The 21,269-nt window shown below is 45.8% G+C and overlaps 1 protein-coding gene across 1 annotated transcript in view; it reads right to left on the bottom strand.

Moving 5' to 3' along the window:
• Window positions 1-21,269, bottom strand: part of LOC119436147 (maestro heat-like repeat-containing protein family member 1) — a 267,656-nt gene that overhangs the window by 126,922 nt on the left and 119,465 nt on the right. The window contains exons 17-19 of the mRNA XM_037702909.2: window positions 17,684-17,853; window positions 6,419-6,538; window positions 2,429-2,548 (exon numbers count right to left, since the gene is read on the bottom strand). Coding sequence (XP_037558837.1) covers window positions 2,429-2,548; window positions 6,419-6,538; window positions 17,684-17,853 — 410 coding nt within the window. The remainder of the gene's footprint in view (window positions 1-2,428; window positions 2,549-6,418; window positions 6,539-17,683; window positions 17,854-21,269) is intronic.

Raw genomic sequence — 21,269 nt, 5'->3', positions numbered from 1 at the left:
TTCTCTGCTTCGTTTCCTTCTATTCAAAAATAAGTGTACGTTCATTTCACACAATACAATTAAACATTGTTATTTAATCGAACCAGGATATATTGAATTCTGAAAGGATCACAAAATAGTTCGATATATAGATAATTCAAAACATAAGAAGTGACTATCTGAAGCTTATATGTAAACTGTGCATGTTTCAGACAGTCTCCCGAGAACTAGAATACCTGGAATTTACCGATCTCATGCCTGGAGCCACTCATTGAAAAGATCTAGTGCCACCCATTTCTCGTGGAGCGCATGTATCGGATCAGGAGGTCTTCTGGATTCGAGAAGCAGCATGGCGATCTTCCTTAAGTTAACGAACAGCTGAAGGTAACATGCTTCACGTCACGAGGGTTTTCGCTATCAGTATGTTTCACCCCATCACACAGCTGTGATGCGGTGCAGATTGCTAAAGCAAATCTGGCATTATGGAGTGCAAATAAGACCCTTGCTGCATGAGCCCTTCATATTTTGAGGCACACACCTTGCTCATTTTTTTTTTGGCACGTACTGCCTTTCATATTCAATCCCTTGACAGCATCTGTCAAAAATAGTGCCATTTCTTCAACATAAAATTTTCCGATGACGCGAGAAGTGATCTCAATCTCATTAGGAGAACCGCACTTGCAGAGGTGCAGCGCGGTACAGTGAACAGGAGTTCGATATACGTATCGAACGCCATTTGCATATATATATAAATAGAATGTGGCAGTGAATGGGAGTTCGATATATGTGCACTTAAAAGGAAGCAATCCGGACACCAACCAAAATGGTTTAAAAATATCTTTAAGTTTCGATATATGTGTTGTACAGTGCTATACTTTTGCATTGCAGTGTCAAACACCTTTTCTTGGAGTGAATGTGCGGCACAAAACAGCTGGTTGGTTATACCCGTTGGCAAGAAAGCTTCGTTTCATTATAATTAGCTAACAGATGTATGCATTTCCATAGGAATTGGAATGGAATTTTGTTTCATTTCTTCTAATCACATTTTTATTACAGGTCATTTTGTTACAGCAAGGCTCGTAATACCGTATTTTTTCACGTATAACCTGACTTCTCGTATAACCCGAACCCACGATTACAACAGCCCCCCCCCCCCACCCAAAAAAAATTGCGCGTATAATCCGCAGAAGTAACTGAACACAACAATGCTCAAATCTTTGTAAAAACTGTCTCGCGAATGCACAACTCTTCCACGTCGTATCTTTGGGCTGCAGCTCTGTTCCCAACATCTTCGGCGATGCTGATAATCTTCTGCTATGCTGTAAAGGACTGCCATCGAGTTCTAGTTTGCCAGCGCTACATGCACTATTTGCCAACTGCTAACAGAGCCAAAATGCAAAATGGCGATCCAAAAAGAGGAGAATGGGAAACCATGAAAGAGGGGAGGGAGCTTCAACACACAGGAGGGGAGGGGGGGGGGAATACCTAGGATAACAAAACTTTAAATGACTGAGAACTTTGCCTTAAGGTGTGGCTGCACGTCAGTGCCGCGTACACTGCTATGCAGACTCACCTCAAAGTACAATTTGCACATAATTCGCACCCTGACTTTATTGTTAAAATTTCAGTGTGGGTTATACACACAAAAATATGGCATGTGCATATGCCAGACATTATACTATGATGATGCAGGAGGCACCATCGTTGTGTACTATATACAGGGTAAGAAATCCAGCTACAAGAAAAAGCTGTAGGTGAATAATAGTTGAAAGTGCCACATCGTTTACAAAAAAGAGCCCATGATAAGCTTTTTCAGACTGTCATGGGCATGCAGTTAAGTACCCCATTTCCAAGTGAAGCTGAGCAGACTATCACACTTTTTACATCATTTAACAACCTGTGCAAGCTTGCACCCACCCACACTTTTACAGCCTTAATTTGATTTTCACAAAAAAGGTAAACCTAGGCCGCTATTTTGTAGTGATGCCTTTCTGATGTTAATGCCTTTTTGTGCTTTTCACGCTTTCTGCACTTGGTCAGTGGTCGGAGCGACGGTCCGCTCACGTTATCAACGGGCAGACATTATCAAAAAGCATAAGGCATCACTACAAAATACTAGCCCTACTCACTGGCATGCATGCTTAAGTGAGCACAAGTATTCCCAGTTAACAGCTGGGAATACTTATGTCTTATAGGTTTATAACAGATTATATCAAACTGTATACCTTCACAGCATATTGTTGAAAGACATTTGTCACAAGGAGGACACACCAAAAGGAAGACATACTATACTGGTTGCCAGTGTCGTCGTCAATGCGTCTTCTTTTTCGTGTGTATTGTTTACAGCAAATATGTTTTTTAGCAAATACCAACTAGGCTGAGAAGAAGTTCTCTTGAAGCACAGCATATTGTATTTAGAGTAAGAACAACAGAAACAAAGTCTTCTCACCTTTAGAAAACTAAGAAACCCAGAGTTCTTACGAAGGTCGTCTTTTGCTACTTGCTCTAACTTCACTACCACAGCATCCAAGTGGGATGCCGCACACATACCTACTGCAAGAGCACAACCCTGAAAGCAAAAGTGTAAAATCAAACATCACGTGAAGAAATTACTGTCAAAGTATTCAAAACCCCACTAATAGTAGAACTCCACTGTTACGTTCCCGGGTGCTACGTTTTCCCAGCTGTTAGGTCATTTTGGCCAGTCCTGGCACAGCTCCCATAGAACTCAACGCATTGGCAACCCCGCTGTTACGTCGCAACTGTAGGACCGTTCCCACATCATACGTTGCGAACTGCCACCCCGCGCCGGCCTGAGCGGCCATTTTGACTTTTCATGTTGCTTGGCTTGGTTGCTTGACGATGGCATTGGCCGCCCAAAGCGCCGGGGGCGACACTTATGACGTATTTTCGGTTTCCGCAAGCAAAAGAATGCCCCCTGAGATCCGTATTTGCTATCTAAAGATGTTGTCTATGACTTGTTGCGGCCCTAAAATTGGTTTTGGCTTATAGATGTTCCGTATAAAGTCCAAGGGCGATAACGCCGTCGCCGCGCGCCGTATGCTGTATGTGCGAGTGAAAGCGTGCGAGGGGAGCCGACGACCGCGTCTAAATCTCGCGCGCGAAAGAAAGAAAAGCAGGGAGGAAGCGTGCCTTCTTTCGTTGCGCTCGAGGCACCGGCGAGAGAGCGAGGGGAGAGGGATAGTGGGCAATGTTGTGCTCTAGCATCAACTGCGTACTGCACGGTATCTTGAAAGCGATCTGCGTTGGGGGCAGAGTCTATGCAGTGTAGGTGCATCGGCGGCTTGTAGCTTTGTGCGTGCTGTGTGTTCTCGGCGTTTAGTTTGCGTTGAAGTGATAGACAACAGCACAAAGGTCACTTCACTCGCTTCTGCAGTGCCGCTTAAATTCCTCACGCCAGCGTTTGACAGTGCGTGTCGGTGCTCATCGAGTGTAATGTGTTCATGTTTGCCTGTGGGCGCTGACACCATGCTTGTTAATATAGTTAATAAGCGAATGTTTACAAGTTTATACGGACGATAAAACTACTATTCTTACTTTGTATAGCTGTCTACTAATTTGCTATCGCAATCGATACTTCAGCTGTCAGGTGAAACTACGACTTTTTTTCACACTGTAAGAATTAAAATAATATTGTGTGCAGTTCAACACTACTCCCCCCCATTTCAAAATTTTTCCTGTTTCCCGGCTCTTACGTTTTTTGTTTTTTTTACAGTCCCGTGAAAAACCTACCAGCGGGGTTCTACTGTACTACAGTATAGACCACTTATAACGTAACCGCTTATAGTGCAGGACCGGATATAGTGCGGTCTTTTCAGACTCCCGCTAATTTTCCCATAGCACTCCATGTATACACGTATCGCTTATAGTGCAGTTGCGGGAAACGAAATACCGGTTACAGTGCGGCTGCCTGGGAGTACGGAAGTCAACGGAGACGGCGAACGCTCCCCTCAAACAGGCGCCCCAAGGAGTGCTCGAGGAAGAAAGAGAGACAAAGTGGAGGAGAAGGGCACGTGGTGCGAACGAACAGCCAGTAAGGCTGAAACCAGAATCTTGAGTGCGAGTCGTGAAATATCACGGCACGCATAGCGAGTGAGGGCCACGAAACTGCCAACGCAGGCCAACGCTCGCTTCACGATAACGGCAGTAAATGAAACTAGGGAGCGGGCGGTGCCGGCACGGCACGGCGAAGGGCACACGTGGAGACCATGGAATGTGAGGAAGGAGGGCGGCAGGGAAGCGTATTACGCCTTGGCAACTCCGCTGCTTCGGTGGCTCCCCTCGCCCTCCCTCACTTTCGACTGTGACTGTGCGCGCCCGCCGCCGTGCAGGTGCCGCCGCACCAGCCGGCCCGGCGCCAACTCCCCGAAGTTCCGTTTTTTGCCGTTATTGGGAAACGGGCGTTTGCCGGCGTGGGCAGTTTCGTTGGCTGGCCTGGGACAGCGCCACTGCTTCCCTCTGTGCCGTAGCCACAGCGTGCAAGATCATCACGTGGCTAGAAAGTAGAGGAAGCATAAAGGAGAAAGAAGGGTTCACTGCCATTTTCTACGTGTGGCTACGGTAGCATGGCTGAGAAGTTGGCACGTACACGCATCTTTCGGCGCAACGCAGAATCGGCGACCTTGCCATTTGAGAGAGAGTGAAATTTCCGCCGCGTTTTTTTTTTTTTCGTTTTGTTTTGTTCACGCGCGACATTGAGGGATCTCTCCTAAGCTCGTAAGCCCCAACCAGACGTATGCGTTGGAAAGCGTCCGCACGCACCGCATCGCGCCTGGGTGCGTACGGCGTCAGGCGCAGAGACTGCGTCGCGTGTGGACACCTACCACTGCTAGAACTTTTACGCCTGCACCGAAAGCTGCCACCGCATTGCCCGCGCGATGCTCCTTACGTGACCACATAACGCCTATGACGTGACCAGGGCAAACCAGCGTGACTTCCGGAACGACTCTTCGCGCGGCGTGCAGGCAAGCCCGGGCAAGCTGCGTGCTTTGTGTTCGTTGTTCCGCGCATTTGGTAGGTGAACATGGCAGCCGCGACGAAACGCGCAGGGACGTGCGGCAACTCGTGCATTGTTTGGGTGCGCGCTCTCTTCCTCTATAGGACGCGACGTGACGTCGAGTGAGCGCGGCGCGTGGGGGCGCTTTCCAACGCGTACGTCTGGTTGGGGTTTTACTCTATGGCGGTGCCAGAGCAATGCCGGTCGGAGGCGCTGCCGCGTGAATTATTTTGAATTAACGAGATTCGACTGTAAATTGAATGCAAACGTTCTAGCCGCATTCCTTGACTGTCACATACGCATGGAGGCTTGGTGCACATGTTTTGGATATCTGCGGGCATTAAAAATGGTTGCTTTGGTTATAGTGCGGTACCGCTTATAGTGCGGATATTCGCGACTCTGGCGACTTACGTTATAAGCGATCTACACTGCAATACCAGGGGTGTTTGAATAGTGAACGTTCCAAATTGCATTGGACACAAATATTATAGAAAAACAACCTTTGATTATTAAATCGAGTACCAAATATTTTATTTCTAAACAAAGTGAAATATTAAGTTCTTTTGAAGTCTGTTCGGTAATTAAAAAAGGTTTATTTACATTATTTGATACATTCAAGTAATGTCGTTCACAAATGGATGTTAAGTCAACCGAGGAACTTGTGTAACAGCTGCTTTCAGTTATCTGGTGCACTATGACAATGAAAAGAAAAGTACAGCACATCAACCCGATGCACATACACAGTGCTGTGTTTGCTGAAGAAGATAAGTGTCATACTATAGCAGCATACATTGTTTTAATGGAATGCAAACATGGTGAGAAAGACAGAATAATAAATTGCTTTTCCTAAATGAAGACAACAGATTAGTAGGCCTATTATTATGTATGAAGGAAATTAATGCACGGAAACTATCTACCCCGTACGTTTTTTCAGCAGCTGGTGCCTCTACGCAACAAGCGCGGCTCTCCACAGCAGAATCATTTGGAACAGACTCCACTTGCATCAGACTTTCTCCCTTGAGACTCCAACAAATCTTATCCATTACATTAAAACAGAAACAAGCATTAAACAATTTTGAATAGTAAACTTTTGCAGGGAGTAGCCAAGACTATGTTATTATCATTATTTGAAATTTCTAATATACCCACACCTCTACAAAATACTAATTACCTGCAGCATACAAAACACATGAATAAGTGAGGTCCTGCCCAACTATGAAGCATCCCAGTCTAGTAAGATCTCATCTACCTATGATCCCACAAAGGCACAGCTATAGAGATAAACATGACCTAAGTGCCTTGCAGAGCACTAATAATTTGTTATAAGAGTAGCATTAAATTTCTTAACATAACTTTGGGCAAGGCAGATATCAGTGTTTAAACACACTGTGGTGCAATACATTGAAAAAATGTTTTATTTACCTCTCTTTCCCGTGGGTGTAAATGGTTGATATGCTCAAATATTTTGTCTAGAGCTCCATTTATAAACTGCTTGCTGCTCACTTTTTTCATAACTGCTCCAAGCAACTGCAGCAGCATGCACTGCAGAAAAATCACGAATGAATACATAAATCAAGGTGAAAATTATGCATAAGACAAATGCAAAAGAAATCATCCCCTCAAAAAGAGCATCTCAGTAGTACACACACACATGTGCAGACATGTACTATCCTCATGAAATGAAACACAACGGGTAAACTTTAACGTAGAAGACCAAAGAAGCAAAATGACTCCAGAGTACGATGACACGTCACTATGCATCTTGTCGGAAAAGGTGGTGGGAACTCTGATTAAGTGTAAGAGCCAAAATTACAAAGTCCGCATATTAGTTAGCCCTAAGTTGATGCGTTTAACTCTGTGAGCATAGTACATACAGTATGCCCTCTGTAACAGCTCAAGCTATATAACGCACAGAGTGCAAGAATTGACAATTTGCAGTCAAAAAGCACCTTTCTAATTTTCCAGTTTTAGGTTCTTTATCATTCAAGATTAGAATATTGTTCCCATCATTCCGTTAGAAAACCAGCAATTCACTTTCCTTCACCAGCTGCCATCACCTAAGCAGTCCCCACGGGAGCAAATGCAATTTTCCACCTGTGCTTGCAAAGTGAGGAGTAACCCTAGTTTGTTTTGCTACCTTTCTGATCACGCGTCTCCTTTTCTAGCGCAGCTATGCGTAATGGAGGTTGTGTAATCTCAATTTCTAAGACACATTGAAGCAAGAGGCAGACGAAGTATTTGCTCCCACTGCCAGCGATCTTGATGACAGTGTTGTCCAACTGCAGGCGAAACTAGAGAGTTTTAGTGTTTTTGGCAGCAACACGATTACGCCGCTGCCAAAAATTTACATCTGCAGAGAAGTAGAATACACTTGGTTACTGCAATATTAGCTGTGTTTGTCTGGTTGAGCTTTGCACCATGGCGCACCGTGTAGGCCATTCACATTTGCGCCTCCGCTCATCCAGTAAAACGCCCAGTCCACTTGTGTTTACCGAAATGCCAAAGACACGTTAAAGTTCTCTACTATCAGTCGTGGTGGCGGAGTGGACGTGAAAGTGTGGCTGACTTCACTTCATACCGCCGATGTGAAGATATCATCGACACGGCATGAAACCTTATCTTTTGTTGCCGACTCCCCAATTCAACAAAATGAATTTTTTGTCTCATTCAAATTTGCTTTTTCCGACTGCCCAATCATTCGGAAAATTTCGTTGCTACTTCCGTGCAAAAAAAATCCATCGGCAACTATACTTATTTCCATAAAAGATCAATATTCAATATAATTAAATTTCAATATAACGAAGCAAATTGCCAATTTTACCGACTTCCTCATATTGCGGTTTAACTGCATATCCAAACAGGCAACGGTGGACGACCACTATGAGTTGGAACTGCGTGGTATTTGTTACTACAGCAATTCATGCAACACCTAGCGGCGAGCGTAGGAAACCTCACACGGAGGTCGGAGAGTCGGAGCAGACGCTCCGTCAGCCTTCGTACTGCGATCGGGTGCGCTTCTAGAACGATGGAGCCACCATCTACGAAACTCCGCACGGCTGTGGAATTTTGCTGCGTTTTGCAGTTATGCAGCGCTGAAGAGCCACATGGATTGCGAATCTTATCATAGCAAAGCTGTGACGATGGCAATAGTTGTGTTCTCAACATCTTGCTCGATAAAGTATAATTTAATTTTTTTTTCCAGGGGAGGATCGGTTTGTTGTCTGTGTGAAGAGAACGCAATCCTGTTGCTTGTACTACGTTTGAAGTAAAGCACTACAGTGAACTTCAGGAAGTTTGCGTTGAGGTTGTTACTGCCATCGTGACAACGTTCAGTGTATGCGTGCTGCAACATGCAGTTTCATGTGATAGCCGGCGTGGTAATACAGTTTATGATGCGAATGTCGCCGTGGTACTCAATCTTCCGTTGATTAAAGCTGTTATATCGGATACATGCAGTGCACAAAGGTGGAACTACCGCGTATGGTACATCAGCGAAAATCGGAGTTCCAGGTGCTCCAGGGTAACATCGGTAAATCGTTCTATGTAAGCACAAGATGTACACACCAGCGTACGAAATAACAATGGAGTGACATAGCGGTACGCCTTCCTTGCGGCCTGGACATGCTACCCGGTTATTAGTGAAAATTAGTAGGCGCTCATTTGAAAATGCGTAATTATCAAACAATTGCATCTCATGTCAGTGTCTGAAGGAAAGTGGCAGTTCAGAGGTGAACACAGTTTTGGCCACTTAGAATGCAGGATACGTCAATTATAGAATAACATGGAAAATTAGTTAAGATTCATGCTATAGGTGAGTTAACATTAATTTACACAGAAACATATTTTTTTTTCTTTCATTAGTTTACACAGCAGCCATAAGCAATATGTTCGAAGACAGCGGGGAGTAATCAGTCATGGTCACGCCACGCACCACAAGCCATACCTGCACACGGTGTGCAAATGTGTATTTACTGTAGTAAGCAGATCCTTCGGTTTCTTATTTATTGTTTCTGTTCTCTACGAGAGAAACAACGGGCGAACTACTATAATAACCACGGCTAAGCGAAGCAGCAGTCACGTTGCACAAATCTTGAATGTAAAATAGATAACAGGAACCCAAAAGTAGCGGGAAAGGTTCATCACAGATTTGTAGTGCATGCTCGCGATAAAGTGCGAAGCTTGATTTTAGGTTCACTTGCTCGCTGGACTGAAAAGAGTGTGCAGAGTTTGCGCCTTCGCCGAAAGAAAATGTGTTGAAGCAACAATAATGAAAAACCGCGGCCCGCTGTGCATTTATGCGCATGCACACCGGCAACAGCTGATCGAGCAAGTCCATGCACTGCGGCGGGCCATGTTAAACGTGCCAAACTGAGCAGGTAGTAAATTTTCCGCAATCCTTGCGAGGACAGCGTGATGTATTCGACTTCGCCGGCCGCTCTCTCGCACGCTCGAAACGCCGGACTATCTATCAACGCCCAGTAAATGAAAGCAGCAGAAACGTGCTTGTACTTTTCCAACAATCCCGCAGTGCAAGAGTACTTCGGTTCCACGACCAATGGGTTCAAGAATGCATCAGTGATTTTCATCAGAATCTCGTGCGGGTCTGCTGTCACGCCAGAGGTTTGCACACACCGTGCGATCACTTCAGCCTCATTACGCACTGCGCCTCTGCCAGATCAGCCAAAATGATCTGCTCGGCGTCAGCTACCCGATTTCCTTCCACAAAACAGCACAAACCAGCATCACACTGCACGAAAATAATCAAACACAGCAGTTGTGGCGACGCGGGGACCTCCGTGTATCCGCCATGTTGCACAGTGTAGCCAGACGTGGCCAGATTTCGCAGCACCCCCTGCAGTTCATTTGAGTTGCCAATATACAGGGTGTTTTTTTTTAGCTGCACCAAATTTCTAATATTAGAAAAATATAAATCTTGGTCACGTTATGTTTACCATTCGAGTGTACGGATTGGCGGCCTCTAGATACAGAGCAATTTCCACACTAACGTGCATAATTAGCGAAGTTACAGTATTTAACTTTCTAATTATCAAGAATAGGTGGCTACAGCAAATCAGTACTTTAGGGCCCGCCCTCGACATTACCTATCCCAACGATCAAATTTTGAATAGCGGAGTTCATGTGGGAGCTACGCGAACAATTAGTTCCCCTTGACAGGCTCCTTGAAACCAAAACTGACCGCAGAAAAGCATCTGTGTAGGCGATGTCGCCCCCCGCCTTTTGTCATGTCTCTGAGGTCATCGCTGGTCCGGCCGCTCGAGCAGCTTGCATTATCTCCTTGCTGTCAGCGGCGTTGGCCTAGCGCTTCACTGCTGGCGGGCCGCCAAATTTACTTCGTCATTCCGTCAGGCGCCACGTTGCGCTGTAGCGCCAACCCTGCTCCTTGGGCTTTTAGATACTGCAGGCACGGCGTCATATCAGTCTGTAGCGTCGACTGCGAACACCGCAGACAGCAAGGAGATAACGCTGGCTGCTCGCAGGGCCGGACCGGCGGTGACATCGACGACACAGACATTCTTTTTGCGGCGAGTTTCGGTTTCAAGGAGCCTGCCAAGGGGAACTAACTGTTCGCGGTGCTCCCACATGAACTTCGCTATTCAAAATTTGTTTGTTGAGGTAGCATCGCGGACGGGCCCCAAAGTACTCATTTACTGTAACCACCTATTATTGATAATTTGAAAGTTAATTACCTAAGTTCGCTAATTACGCACATAAGTGCGGAAATTGCACTGTATCTAGAGGCCGCCAATCCGTACACTCGAATGCTAAACATAATGTCACCTAGATATATATTTTTCTAATTTTAAACATTTGGTGCAGCTAAAAAAAAAAAAAATCCTGTAGAGTTCCCATGTTGTTTATGTAACACTCATAAAGGAAATCAGAGTCAAAGTTGTTTACTCCTGAGTGGCAGGAGCTTGATGTGGGCGAGTTGGTGCAACATACTTGAAGAAAAAACAGCGCAAAAGAGACGAGGACGAAAAGAAGACAGGTACAACAGACAGGCGCTGTCTGTTGTACCCGTCTTCTTTTCATTGTCTCTTTTGCGCTGCTTTTTCTTCAAGTATACTCCCGAGTGGCCAGAAATCATTGCTAGAATTTACCAAAATTTGGAAAGTCATTAGTGTTCAGTTCTCAGCATTAATGGTAACTGCGATGCCACAAGGGTAACTTTCTCACGCATCACTGGATCAAATGCAACTGTCTTTGTGTGCCACGCATTGCAAGCTAAAAATATGCCATTAAGTTCACAAAACTCAAAGGTATTGCTAAGCAATATTGCAGAATTTGAGACGATAGCTTAATAAAGGTTATGGTTCAGAAACATATATGACCTGGAAATAATGCACAACACTCCTGAAACATTAAACTCGCTTTCCTCATTTTGCAATTTTTCACCCAACTCCAAGTTTAGAAAGACTGCTGCTTCAACATAACAAAAGAGGTAGTACTTAAAGGTGTACTAACATGGAAATCTTGTATTTTGCTTTTTTTCCCTTTTTATTAAGCAGCTCTCAACCTTGTAATTGTCGTATGAAGCCTGAACTTCTCAAGAGTGCCACAGATAATTACATCACATTTAATGCAACCAGTTCAAAACACGTGCCAAATGCAGCACAGGTTGAGATATGAAGCAGAAGGCTGATTACGTCATGAAAATTGGAAGTGGTGGTTGTTAGGCCACTCATCTCTCAGACATGTAGAATTGGTGGTGCAGGGCTGCATGATTGTTTTGTACAGTGCAGTCTACTTATAACAATATCAAGAAGAACGAAAAATTTGATCGTTGTAACCAATCATCGCTATATCTGGACTGCCAAAAAAAATCCGAATATATCTTTGCAGTCCCGAAACCAAATTTGCCAGTTGCGATAAAAATATCAACGTTGTAGAGAGTAGGCTGTGAAAAATAAAGCGTTTATTTATATCTCTAAATAGCGTATCAATCGTTAGGTGTGCTGAAATAGTCGGAAATCTGCATTTACTTTCGCAGAAGTTTTGGATTCACAACCGCCGTGTGCATCGCATCCAGCTGCTGCGCGCACAGTGGCGGCTATAATTTAGCGTGCATGAAATCAATGAGCGACTTGATTGACGACATTGCACTTTGGTTGAACACCTGGGTCAGTGTCAAAGACGGGCCATTGTCAAACTCGTCACTGCCGCTGCTGTCGTCACCTCCGTCGCACCACGCCGCCGTCTGTCGAGACAACGATCGCCCTGTTGGAGTTCTCTTCACAGAACGAGGCAGTACTATCTGCACTCAGAAACTCCTCCATCGAAGCACCACCTATATTTCATCGTCAATAGCAGCGTGCTCCCAGAGTTCGGACTGCACGCTGTTGGTTTCGCCCATGGGGGTTTCGTCGTGGCGCACGAAGCCTGCCTTTTCCATTGATCGGCATGGCCACTGCTTCTAGCCTTCATGATCGTGGTGCTCCCGGTTTTCATAATCGTCGATATCATAGACTGCACGAGCTCGTACTTCGAGTCTTGCAAAATTTTAAGCTTTGTCTCAAGAGACGCTTTGTCGGCGCACCTCCCGCTGCTTCCGCGACGCATGTCCGCACTCGCTGAGAGAGGGAGATTGTAAAGGGAGCGTAGGCCCCGTAGGACGTGCAGGCGCCGCTTGCTTATCGCTTTCTTCCCCCTCTTCTCTTCTCTGGACACACGCATGACTGCTGGCAACGCGGACGTGAAGCAGCTGTCGCCATCTTCTGCACACTGCACCAACTTGCGATGCTCTCCGTGGCTTTCGTTCGCAATCGGTGCGCGGGCGGGATGCGCTGTGCGGTAATGGTGGCAGATACACACTCGCGTAGGCAAACTTTCGCCCCGTCTCGATTAGAGGCAACTTAGGAACACAAGTTTCACGATTATTCTGCATGAAAAACGTTGCCCAGAAGCAAAATTTTGATCGTTATATCAGATATGTGGTGAATAACATATCGTTATATATGTTTTTTTTCTCATAGACCTAATGATAATACTTTTAAGTCGACTCATCGTTATAATCAATATATCGTTATATGTGGCATCATTATAAGTGGACTGCACTGTATATACTTTCGCAGTGCCCCGAGTTGCCCACGTGTTTTGTGTATCGAGAGGGGTCCACTCCCCAACGCGTCCGGGCAGCAACCGTTTCTGTTTTTGAGGGGTCGGACAGCCCGCGTGGTGTCGGGTGATGAGCCGTGGCATGCGCCAGGGGGGCGCGGTGCGGATGCCAAGAACTGATTTGGAGAATGCGGTCTTGCGCACACTTGGTTGGCATTCCGCGGATGGTCATAATAGGTCCACGTGGAGAAACCTCCAGTGGAACGACGTACGCGGTGTTGTGGCGCCGGCTCCCGAGTCCCCTGCTGGCTAGAGATGCCGCCGAGGTTTAGAGTGACCTAGCAATGTTGACCACGTGTTGCGTGTACGAAGCGGGGGTCCACTCCCCTACGCGACCATGTGAATCTTGTTTTGAGCACTGAGAAAGACCCGCGTGTTGTCGAGTGACAACTCAAAGTACGCCGTAAAGGCACGGTGCGCATGCAGAGATCGCGTTTAGAGAGCGTCGTCTTGAGAACACCGAGTCCGGATGCCGCTAACAGCCATAATTTTTCCAAGCGGACAAACCTTGAGGGGGACTGCGGGAGCTGCAGCTCCCGAGCCCCCTGCTGGCTAGAAACGATGCCGAGGTTTGAGATGGCCTAGCAATAAATTGTGCGCGCCTGGCATGTTTGCCGAGGCCGACATGGAAATAGGAGAAGGAAAGTGAGTTGTAGGAAGAAGGAAAACACGGTTGTTTTCCAATACATTTACTTCTAACCGTAAGCCCATCCCTTTGGGTTGTGGTTTAACGAACTTTCAGTTCTCATTGGCAACTGCTTCTGTGGGATGGGCTAACGGCCCTACCTACCGCCCTTTTTCTTTGTCTCTTTCACCTATAACAATCGAGACGATGTGCTTGGTCCTGAGTCTAGGCTGTAATCACTAAACCGGATTGATCTATAAGAGTCCGTACGATGCAACGCTAGTCTGGGCCGTAACCACTTGGTAGTAGAACAGTGAGACTCGGTTGGTCGTACGTAGTGACAGTTGTCCTAGGTGCTAACTTAAGAAAAAGTAGAAGAGTAAGGCACTGTTTACTTGTGTGTTTTGCATGAGTGTTCTTTTGCTAACTCTGCATTTGACTGTGTAAATATTTTCTTTGCAATATATCTTCAAGTTTTGTTACCTCCAACCTGCCTCCTGCTTCATCAATGCCGATAATCACCCTTGAAGAGACATTGATCGACTTCAAGAAGAAAAGAACAAACTTAACTGTGGTCACATAGTATCACAAACCACTCATGCACGTGCCAGTCAGCCAAATGCAGGCTTGACAATTAGCATTTGCCAAAAGCTGGTCAAACACCACAAAATTTGCCCTTCCATTCTTCATTCTGCATTTCTGCATATTCAACCGGGGGCTAAGCCTTGTTCTCTAGCCTTCTCTCCCCTCTTATTGCATGGAGTACTCAGTGCACTCTACTTTTGGCACAATACTCGCGGTGGAGGTGGTGTGTGGTACCATGTAACCACCACCTCCATAACTTCCGTGATGTAAAGAGACCCCTGCTTCATGTCCAAAACCACGCTGCACTTGGTGCACATTTAGGACTGGTTACACTAAAAGTAATGTAATAATCATTATGATGCCCTCATAGAATTGAGGCTTCAGACCATAGTTACTGGATCAACAGCCATCCAATATAGTGAAAAAAATATGTTCATGTCCGTACTCCTAATTTTATGTTGTTTTATAAGAAAAAATTTACTTAGTAGTGCAAATCCCGGGGGTCAAGGCAAAAAGCATCTCTGAACATACACTTAAATACTACTGCCCATAAAATTGTTACCATAAAATGAAGGAAAGCTTCACAAAAGTAATCCAAACAGCCGAATAAATCACGAAAGCTACGTAAATCAAGCCATCATTTAAGTTCTAAACAATAGTTATTACTAGGAAGCATAGTGAAAATTCTTGTAACAATAACTGTCCCATAAATTTAACAACAATAAAATTTGGCCCAGAAGCTAATAATAATGAAATAATTCAACTTGACCCAGAAGCTTAACAGTGCAAATATCCCCTTTAATTTCACTTGAATAAGGCTATCGCTTGAACTCTTAATCGATCCTTAATCCACTTGGATGAAAAGGAAAATTGGCATTTACCTGAAAGCAGCACTAGGCTACAAAGGCAACATTCTACTTTGCAACTTTGCAGCTTTATTGTACTTTCTAATGGATGCCATTTTTCTTTTTCATCAAACTTCCTCCACCTTTCAAATTTTTAACCAATTTGCTTATTCAGCATTCCTGCAGTTTGAACTGTCGATTATTTCACTCACACGCTATTATCTGCTAGACTTAGTTCAGCTGGTAGAGCAACTCTCCTGGAAAGACAGTGGTGCCAGGTTCAATCCCTTGACCAAGTCAAATTTGCCAACTGCAAAGCTTTCATTTCTGAGAATCCAGTATCCGTTTCCTTAGTAGCTTCATGCCATTTTCCACTACTACAGTTGATATCAGATATATCTAACTAGAAGGGTATTGCGAAATGGTTCAATATATCCATAATTTGAAATATAAAATATGCCTATCTGAAGATTATCTGAAAACTTCACATGTCGTGGACAGTCTCTCAGGATCGGGAAAAGCGTTAATTTACTTTTTGCAAGGCCATGTCAACCGCAGAAAAATTAACATACTTTTTTTGTTTTTCGCAGATGAATATCCAAGTCATTCGCGCTGTTGAATGTTCTTTGATAAACTTATCGTAACACTAACCCTAAAAGCCCGCATCACCTGGCCGTGAGACCATAGAGCGCCTCACACACAGCAAAGTGCTTGCTGCACATTTTTATTCAGGATAAGGTAGAAATGGACGCAAGCGCATTTGTACTGCGAATAGCGCATGAACGTGCCCTGCCACGTGTCCGTTACAATACTCCGTACGGCCGATTATCATACGTTGGTAACAAGTCAGCTGGGCAGACGCTGTTAGATTTGAAAGTAGCTTTCAGCCTGCAAAACACCCGAGTCCATTCCCACTGATGTGTCCCTGCAAGAATGAAACGCACTCAGCATGAAATGTGGGTCCCCAAATCACACAGAATCTTGTGCACCGCTCTGTGATAGTCATTTCGCAAAGGGCGAATGTGGTGCGTGGTGGTTTGGTTAAATGCAAGCTGTAATGTAAAAAAATTAGGCTCAAAGTCCTCAGCAGACTGACGAGAAAGAAGCGAAACGGCGCGTTGCGCGAAACTCGCACCAAACGATTGCAGTGCGCACCGTTGGCTTCAGCTGCGGTCGGACGATTTGTGGCAACTCCGTGCTGTTGCAGAATGTAACTCAAATGCAGTTCCAATCCAGCTCAAATCCTGCTCAAATCGAGCGCCTAATAATGTAGCTCCAATTCTGCTCAAATCCTACGCTTGTGTAGTTCAAATCCAGCGCTAATGCAGCTCCACTAACGTGAAACCTTGGGAAGTGCGAAGCAGTGATGCGCCAGTGCAGGAGTAGCGCTGGAGGGAGGACCAATCAAGCGAGCGCTTGTGGGGTGATGGAGCCCTCTCTTGTGCTGCGCTGGTACCAGTCTGGCGTTTCGGAGCCAATTTTAACGAGTTTCTGCCAATTAATATGCTTAATGCATGATTATTCCTGTCTTTTAAATTATTCTGAATCATGTTAGTTTATTTTGAACCAGTTTTGATCAATTGTGCACTTGTTTTGACCCTGTTCTGAGCACTTGTTTATGAGCGGCGTCACAATAGATCACACGTGACGGATGCTGCCGATAGCCCGGTCCCCTAAAGCGCTTCGCACTTAAATTAGTCAAAGTGGTAGTTGGGATCAGATTCGTTTTGGTCACTTGTGGAACCCGAAAATGCCATTAGCGGAAACTCTACAAAACAGACCCGGCGGTTGAGACATCTCCAGCTCGGCATCCAATGCCCGGAGCCACTAAGCGAAAAAATGGAGAGCCATCCATGCATTTTTGTGGAATGCACGCACCAGACTGGGAGGCCTTTTGGATTCTTGAAGCAGCGTGGCGATGCCCTTTCCGATAATGAATGGCACCAGGTAGCATGCTTCACCACAGTACACGGCTGTGTTGCAGTGAGGTTCACTAAAGCAAGTTTGCCATTATGGAGTGCAAATAAGACACTTGCTGCACGAGCCATCCATACTTTGAGATAAACACCTTACTCATTTTTGCTGCTGCCCTTCAGATTTAATGTTTTGTTTGACAGCATCTGCCAAAACAGTGCCCTTTCGTCGGCATGAATATTTCTGATAAAGCGAGAAGTGAGAACGGTACCGTTAGGAGAAGCGCACTTGCAAGGGCATAAAGCGGCGCAGCGTTCGATATATTGAATGTGGCAGTGAACGGGAACACGACACATGCACAGTACTGTGCTATACTTTTACATAGAGTTTCTAAGGGGATGTTACCAGGGCTCGATATAGGCAATAATTCTATATATCCAGGACCCACTGTACATGCCAACTTTCCTTGTCACAAATTCCTTGTATTATGCCAGGGAAATCAAGTAAATGATGGAATAAGGAATTTGGGCATGTTTGGAACATATGGGCATATTCTGCAAATCTTATACTTTCTACACTGACCTTGTCATCCGGGTATGCACCATACAGGCTAAGTTGGGCCTGCATAGCCTTTCCCAACGACAGAGTCCATTCTTCTTTGTCCACTTCCACAAAACATCTTTGGGTCAAGTCCAATATCTGCTCTCGCCAAGCCTCCCTGTCCAGACCATTTTCTGGGTTATCGAGCACACCTGGACACAAGGGTCACAAAATGCTGTTAGTAGTTAGCCCTGGCACAGTCCACATCTTACAAATTGAAGAAAACTATAAAGATGTTGTAATACATATGAAAATTTTGTTGCCACCTTAAGAAATATATTGCAAGACTATGGAGCCTCTGATTTCCTGAACTTTGATTACTGTGAACAACAGTTATGAGTCGCCAACTCCTGGATACGTTTAATGAAGCCAAGTAACTTTACCTTCCAGTACTTCTGGAAAACACAGAAATACAGTGCCACGGGAAGAACTCCTGGAAACTCCTGAATAATGCCAGAGAACTTCCCTGTGATCTGAAGAAGCATGCAAAACAGGCCTGTGCTGTCTGCAGCACCATCCATTGAAGCTACCCCAACCAAAGTTCCATTCCAGTGCTGGGCTTTCACCCTGGCCACTCCCCCTGCTCCTCTTCCTGGCTGGTGGTCTCAGCAGAGCACAATGACTCGGTTGCCACTTGTGCCAGGCCTATGTCTTGGCAACTGCCTGGCTCCAGTACGGTGTACTTCACCAGGTGTCAAGAGTAGTAGTAGTAGTAGTAGTAGTAGTAGTAGTAGTAGTAGTAGTAGTAGTAGAAAACTTTATTTGATGTTTTGTAACGAAGTCCCAGAGGGTGGAGCCCTCAGTCCAGGGCCCCATTTGCTGCTGCTATCCGGCTGGCCCGGTCGATCAGGTATCGCTGGTCGTCGAAGGCTGTGCTGGAAAGAGCGGCTTCCCACTGGGATGGGGAGGGGTTGGGTATTCTAGGTAAGCCGGGTGGTTTGGAGCATTCCCACGTAGAATGGTAGAGGTTTGGGTGACCACCACAGAAAGGACATTTGTCGAGGTACTGGCTAGGGTAAAAAGTGTGGGGGAGAGCAAGGCTGGGGAACGTATTAGTTTGGAGCTGGTGCCAAGCGGCTGCATCTGCACGGTTTAGCTTCACGTGTGGTGGAGGGAATGTTCTACGGGATAGTCTGTGGTGTTGTAGTATATGCGTGTATGTAAGCGGTATCGTTTCCACCTTGTCTGGGTTGGACTGGTCTTCCACCGGTGCCTGGAGGGTTAGGCCTCGGGCTGCCGCATGAACGCGCTTATTACCAGGGAGAGACGCATGCCCTGGTGTCCAGACTAGGTGAACTAGTGGAATATTTTGCTTCTTGTGTAGAATTTTATGAGCGATCAGTGAAATCCGTCCTTGTGCGTAGTTTCGACATGCTTGCTGGGAATCTGTAAGAATATGTATGATCTTATCTGGGGGTTGAGCACTGATGGTGAGGGCTATGGCACATTCTTCCGCTTCCGTGCAGTTGTCAGTGCGTATTGTGGCTGATAATAGTGCTTCGCCCCTCCAGTCAGCCACCGCTACCACTTGGGCTGTAATTTCGGGGTAGCACGCGGCGTCTGTATAAAAGGTGTTGAGGTCGTTGCACTGCACCGAGCAGTGCCATTGCACGTGCAGTGCGCCTGCCTTTATGGTGTTCGGGGTGCATATTCCGAGGTATGGGGGCCACTGTAATGTTTTCTTTGATGTTTGGAGCGATTGATAGGAGCTCTCGTGGGGCAAACTCTGATGTTGGGTAACGTAATTGTCTGAGTACATGCCTTCGGGTCGATGTACGTTTTAGTCGTTCGATCTGACCGACTTTCTGGGCTTCGATTAATTCGGCCATGGTGTTATGCAAACCAAGCTGTAATAGTCTGGCTGTTGAGGTGTAGATAGGAAGGCCTGTCGCTGTTTTCACCACTGTTCGTATGAGTGTGTCTAGCTGGTTTGTTTGGTTTTGGGTGAGTCGGTGGTAAGGTGCGTGATAGGTAATGCGGCTTATGATGAAAGCGTGTATGATCCACATGACGTTGGATTCCTTTAGGCCGTGGCGGCGGTTCGTGACTCGCCGGATCATGTGCACTATCTGATTAATCTGTTTCTTCAGTAGCGTCAGGGTATATGTCGCTTTCGCATTGGCTTGAACGTGGAGTCCTAGTAAGCGTAATTCGTTAACCTTATTTACAGGTTCACCCTCGATAGTCACCGTGATATCAGGCGGTAGGTGATGTTTCCTTTGGAGTTTTTTTACTATGAGCAGTTCTGACTTTTGAGCTGCGCACGTAAGTCCCCCTGCTCGTGCATATTTCTGGGTGACATCGGCTGCTGCTTGTAGTGCGTCCTGTATTTCACCATCTGAGCCACTGGTGGCCCAGATGGTGATATCATCAGCATAAAGCGCATGCCTAATTCCCGGTATGGCATCTAGTAGTGCAGGTAGTCTGCTAATAGCTATGTTAAATAGCATGGGGGAAAGCACTGACCCTTGTGGCGTGCCTTTTCCCGCAAGAGGGATGGAGTCCGAACGTATATTTCCTATACCTATAGTCGCAGTGCGATCTTTAAGAAACGGCCAGACATAATTGTATAGTCGTCGGCCACACTTTGTTGCCGCTAGATTGGCGAGTATGAGGTCGAGAGCTACGTTATCAAATGCGCCTTTCAGGTCTAACGCAAGGATGGCTTTGCTTTGTTGAGTGCTGACATGGTCAATTATCTCTTCCTTAATTTGCAGTAGTACGTCTTGAGTGGATAGCCCCGGTCGAAAACCAAACATTGTGTGCTGCAATAAGGCTTGCTCTTCTAGGTACGGCTGAAGCCTTGCCAGGACGACGTTTTCAAATAACTTTCCTATGCATGATGTGAGCGAGATGGGTCTCAGTTGGTTTAGAGAGGGCTGCTTGCGTGGTTTTGGCATCATTGTAACATCGGCGTGCCGCCATTCATGCGGCAGCGTGACCTCTAGCCAGTGGTACTGAAAATAATCTGCAAGTTCTTTTATCGATCTGTCGTCGAGGTTTTTTAAAAGCCGGTACTGTATTCCGTCTGTTCCCGGGGCGGTGTTGCGTACTATTCGATGCAGTGCCGCTCTAACTTCATGTGGTGTGATGTCTCTGTCTAATTCCGAAGGCTCCGCATGCGGATAATCTATTTAAGTTGGTTTGGGGCCTGTACCTATGTAAGCATCTTTCAGCTGTTGTATTATGGCCACATCAGTCCCAGGTGTCTGTCTCAAGATTTTTTTAAGGGTTTTGCTGCTCGTTGCTTTGGTTTGATTGGGGTCGATGAGATTTCTAAGCAGTACCCACGTTTTGGCGGTGCCCAAGGTACCCTGCATTTGATTGCATAGGTTCTTCCAACTGTTTCGCGTTAGTTCGGTTGCGTAACTTTCCGCCTGGGCTGTTAAGGCGGATATCCACTGCCTGAGCTTGCGATTGTATTTTGCTTTTTCCACTTGTTTTGCAGGCAATGGCGAGCCTCCCAAAGGTGTAATAGGTGCCTGTCGACATCAGGATGTTCTGGTGACGTGTCGATGATTTTCGTTGTCGCACGGAAGTCTGCCTGAATTTGTCGGATCCATTCCTG

The sequence above is a fragment of the Dermacentor silvarum genome, chromosome 1 (genome assembly GCF_013339745.2).
Source record: "Dermacentor silvarum isolate Dsil-2018 chromosome 1, BIME_Dsil_1.4, whole genome shotgun sequence".
NCBI classification, from domain to species: domain Eukaryota; kingdom Metazoa; phylum Arthropoda; class Arachnida; order Ixodida; family Ixodidae; genus Dermacentor; species Dermacentor silvarum.
Note: the sequence above shows the minus strand (reverse complement) of the source record. Positions and strands in the feature narration are given on the sequence as shown.